Source organism: Etheostoma cragini, chromosome 10 (genome assembly GCF_013103735.1).
Source record: "Etheostoma cragini isolate CJK2018 chromosome 10, CSU_Ecrag_1.0, whole genome shotgun sequence".
In the NCBI taxonomy this organism is placed as follows: Eukaryota; Metazoa; Chordata; class Actinopteri; order Perciformes; family Percidae; genus Etheostoma; species Etheostoma cragini.
The window spans coordinates 15438365-15441277 of record NC_048416.1 but is presented as its reverse complement, the minus strand read 5'-3'; the positions used below and the strand labels follow the sequence as shown (position 1 = coordinate 15441277).

Here is a 2913-nt window from a genome sequence, read left to right as displayed (position 1 = left end):
GGCTCCAGATACATCGTGTCCAGTTTACCAAGAGGCACAGGCCTGACAGACACCAGTGACTCAGCAGCTTCCACTCTGAAGGTATGAGAAAATATCTATTTAACAAGTGTTGCATAGATGCACTTCGTGAATGTGTATTAAATCCAATAGAAAATGACCGTTACAGCCAGTTGTCATATCAGCGATTTATACTTGTTTACTTTCCTCTTCCTTTATTTGTACGATACTACGCCTTAAATACACCACGTATCAAAAGTAAAAATGTAATATTGCACGTTGATCTTCATACACTTGCTGGAAGGTGTCTTCTTCAAAGAAATCTCGATAACATTTAATAAAAGTAACAAGTGGCTCTTTATTGATAGCTTTGCTTTGCTATTTCGGCTTAGAAATTTCTGCATACATTTTGGGATTCTAGATGTGGGGCAATTGGATACCTAATTAAAAAAAAGTAACTTTCAGTAGACATTATTGATGAAACACACAGTCACTTTGGATTTATTATGCTTGGATTTGTTTTTACGCACAGACACCCGGGCGTAAAACTCGCAGAACACGGAGGAAAGATGATACTCTACATACTACAATCACTTGAAAACAATACGTGAAACAAAACGTCTTTAAAGTTAGCAAATTTATAATTAACGGAACCAAAAAAATGTTTAACATGTTTTAAGAATTTTTTCCTGCCATCCATGGAACAAATGTTTGGAAATCAGACACAAAACTTTACCAATATATATTTCCAGTTTTTTAAACAGTAATTAAAATCCACTCACACTCTGCATTAGTTCAAAAGAAAATTTAACATTTGTTTTAAAAACTTGCAAAGGCTCACACAAGACTAATTTCGTCGCTGCTCTCCAAGAAAATACACTCACTGATGATGTCTCGTTCTCACGATAGTTTATTGGAGGAGGGTCAGTCCGACATTGCATATCACGGACGCCACTCTCTGTCTCAGCGTAAAGAAGCGTTTTATTTTTCGAGATCCTCGTCTCGTTTGTTCTTTCAACGAGAGGACGGTTTACCCACGTTTCAGACTATAACGACAGCTGGACGATGGCGAATCAGATCCGAGTGTTGTTCGGGAGTGGGTACGTTTCCGTATTTCTCTGTCTTTCTGCCATCCTGAACATAGTATCTACCGTCACCCATTATTCTGTTCCCGAAGAAATGGAGGAAGGCTCTGTCGTTGCTAATTTAGCAACTGATTTGGGAATAGACGGGAAGACGCTAAAGGGAAGGAAAATGCGCGTAGACGTTGTAGGCAATAAGAAATATATCGATATCAACAAAGACACAGGAGAGCTGTTTATCTTGGAAAGGATAGACAGAGAGTTGTTATGCCCATTGAAGACAACTACATCCTGCTTTCTAAGACTAGACGCTACAATTGAAAATCCAATACGAATGTTTAATATCGAGGTGGAAATCACGGATATTAACGACAACGCTCCTCATTTTCGACGGGGGACAATGCATCTGGACATCTCTGAATCAAGCCCCGTTGGAGAGAGATTCTCATTGAATAATGCTGCAGATCCAGATGTTGGAACGAATTCTGTGAAAAATTACTATCTGAGCTCAAGTGAACATTTCTCCATTGAAATTCAGACCGGGCGAGAAGGGACAAAGTTTGCTGACTTGATTCTGAAAAAAGCTTTAGATAGAGAGCAGCAGGCTGTTCATAATCTAATACTCACTGCTGTGGACGGTGGAGTGCCCACGCGCACGGGTACAGCCAGCATCATTGTTCGCGTTCTCGATGTGAACGACAACACCCCTTCATTTGACAAAGACATATATATCGTAGATGTGATGGAAAACTCCCCGATTGGCAGTCTAGTAGTAAAACTAAACGCCACTGATTTAGATGAAGGCTCAAATTCCGACATTGTTTATTCATATAGTTTATATACATCAGAGAGAACACAACAGATGTTTAACTTGAATTCTGAAATTGGTGAAATCAGAGTGAAAGAGATGATAAATTATGAAGATTTAAAGCTTTATGAAATGGAGGTTATTGCTAGTGATAAGGGGCCTAACTCCCTATCTGGCAAGTGTAAACTGACAATACAGGTGACAGATATGAATGACAACCACCCAGAAATATCCATCAAATCCTTTCAAAGTCCAATAAAAGAAAATGAACCGATAGACACAGTGATAGCAGTAGTTAGTGTCAGTGATAAAGACTCAGGTGATAATGGAGTGGTTGATCTTCAAATTCCAGATAACATGCCTTTCAAACTGAGGGAGTCCTCTGATAACTATTATGAATTAGTGGTGTCAGAGCCATTAGACCGTGAGAAGGTTCCAGAATATGACATCACGTTCACTGTGACAGACAGAGGTTCTCCTCCTTTATCTGACAATGAAACTATGACGTTAGAGCTGCTGGATGTGAATGACAATGTCCCACAGTTCCCTCAGTCATTTTATACTATACGGGTAATGGAGAATAACGCACCTGGGGCCTTGCTCAGTTCTCTCACTGCGTTTGATCCTGACCTCCATGAAAACCAGTATCTAGTTTATTTCATCCTAGAGAAGGAGATAGCCAACACCTCCATGTCCATGCTGTTCTCCATCAATCCAGAGAACGGTAATCTTTACGCACTAAAAACCTTTGACTATGAGATAGAGAAGGAGTTTCTTTTCCACATTGAGGCCAGAGACTCTGGCTCTCCTCCACTCAGCAGTAACGTGACGGTCCACATCATCATTGTGGACCAGAACGACAACGCTCCGGTTATTGTCTCTCCGTGGCGCGCGCACGGTTCGGTGGTGGAGGAAAAGATCCCCAGATCCACCGATAAAGGCTCACTCGTTGCCAAGGTGATAGCCTTAGACACCGACTCGGTGCACAACTCTCGGATAACCTACCAGTTTCTCCAGGTGACTGAC

The 2913-nt window shown here is 41.0% G+C and overlaps 1 protein-coding gene across 1 annotated transcript in view; it reads left to right on the top strand.

Moving 5' to 3' along the window:
• Positions 1-2913, top strand: part of LOC117951596 (protocadherin beta-7-like) — a gene marked incomplete at its 3' end in the record, with an annotated part of 4133 nt that extends 1220 nt beyond the window's left edge. The window contains exon 2 of the mRNA XM_034883370.1: positions 2845-2913. Within this exon, the coding sequence (XP_034739261.1) occupies positions 2845-2913 (69 nt within the window). The remainder of the gene's footprint in view (positions 1-2844) is intronic.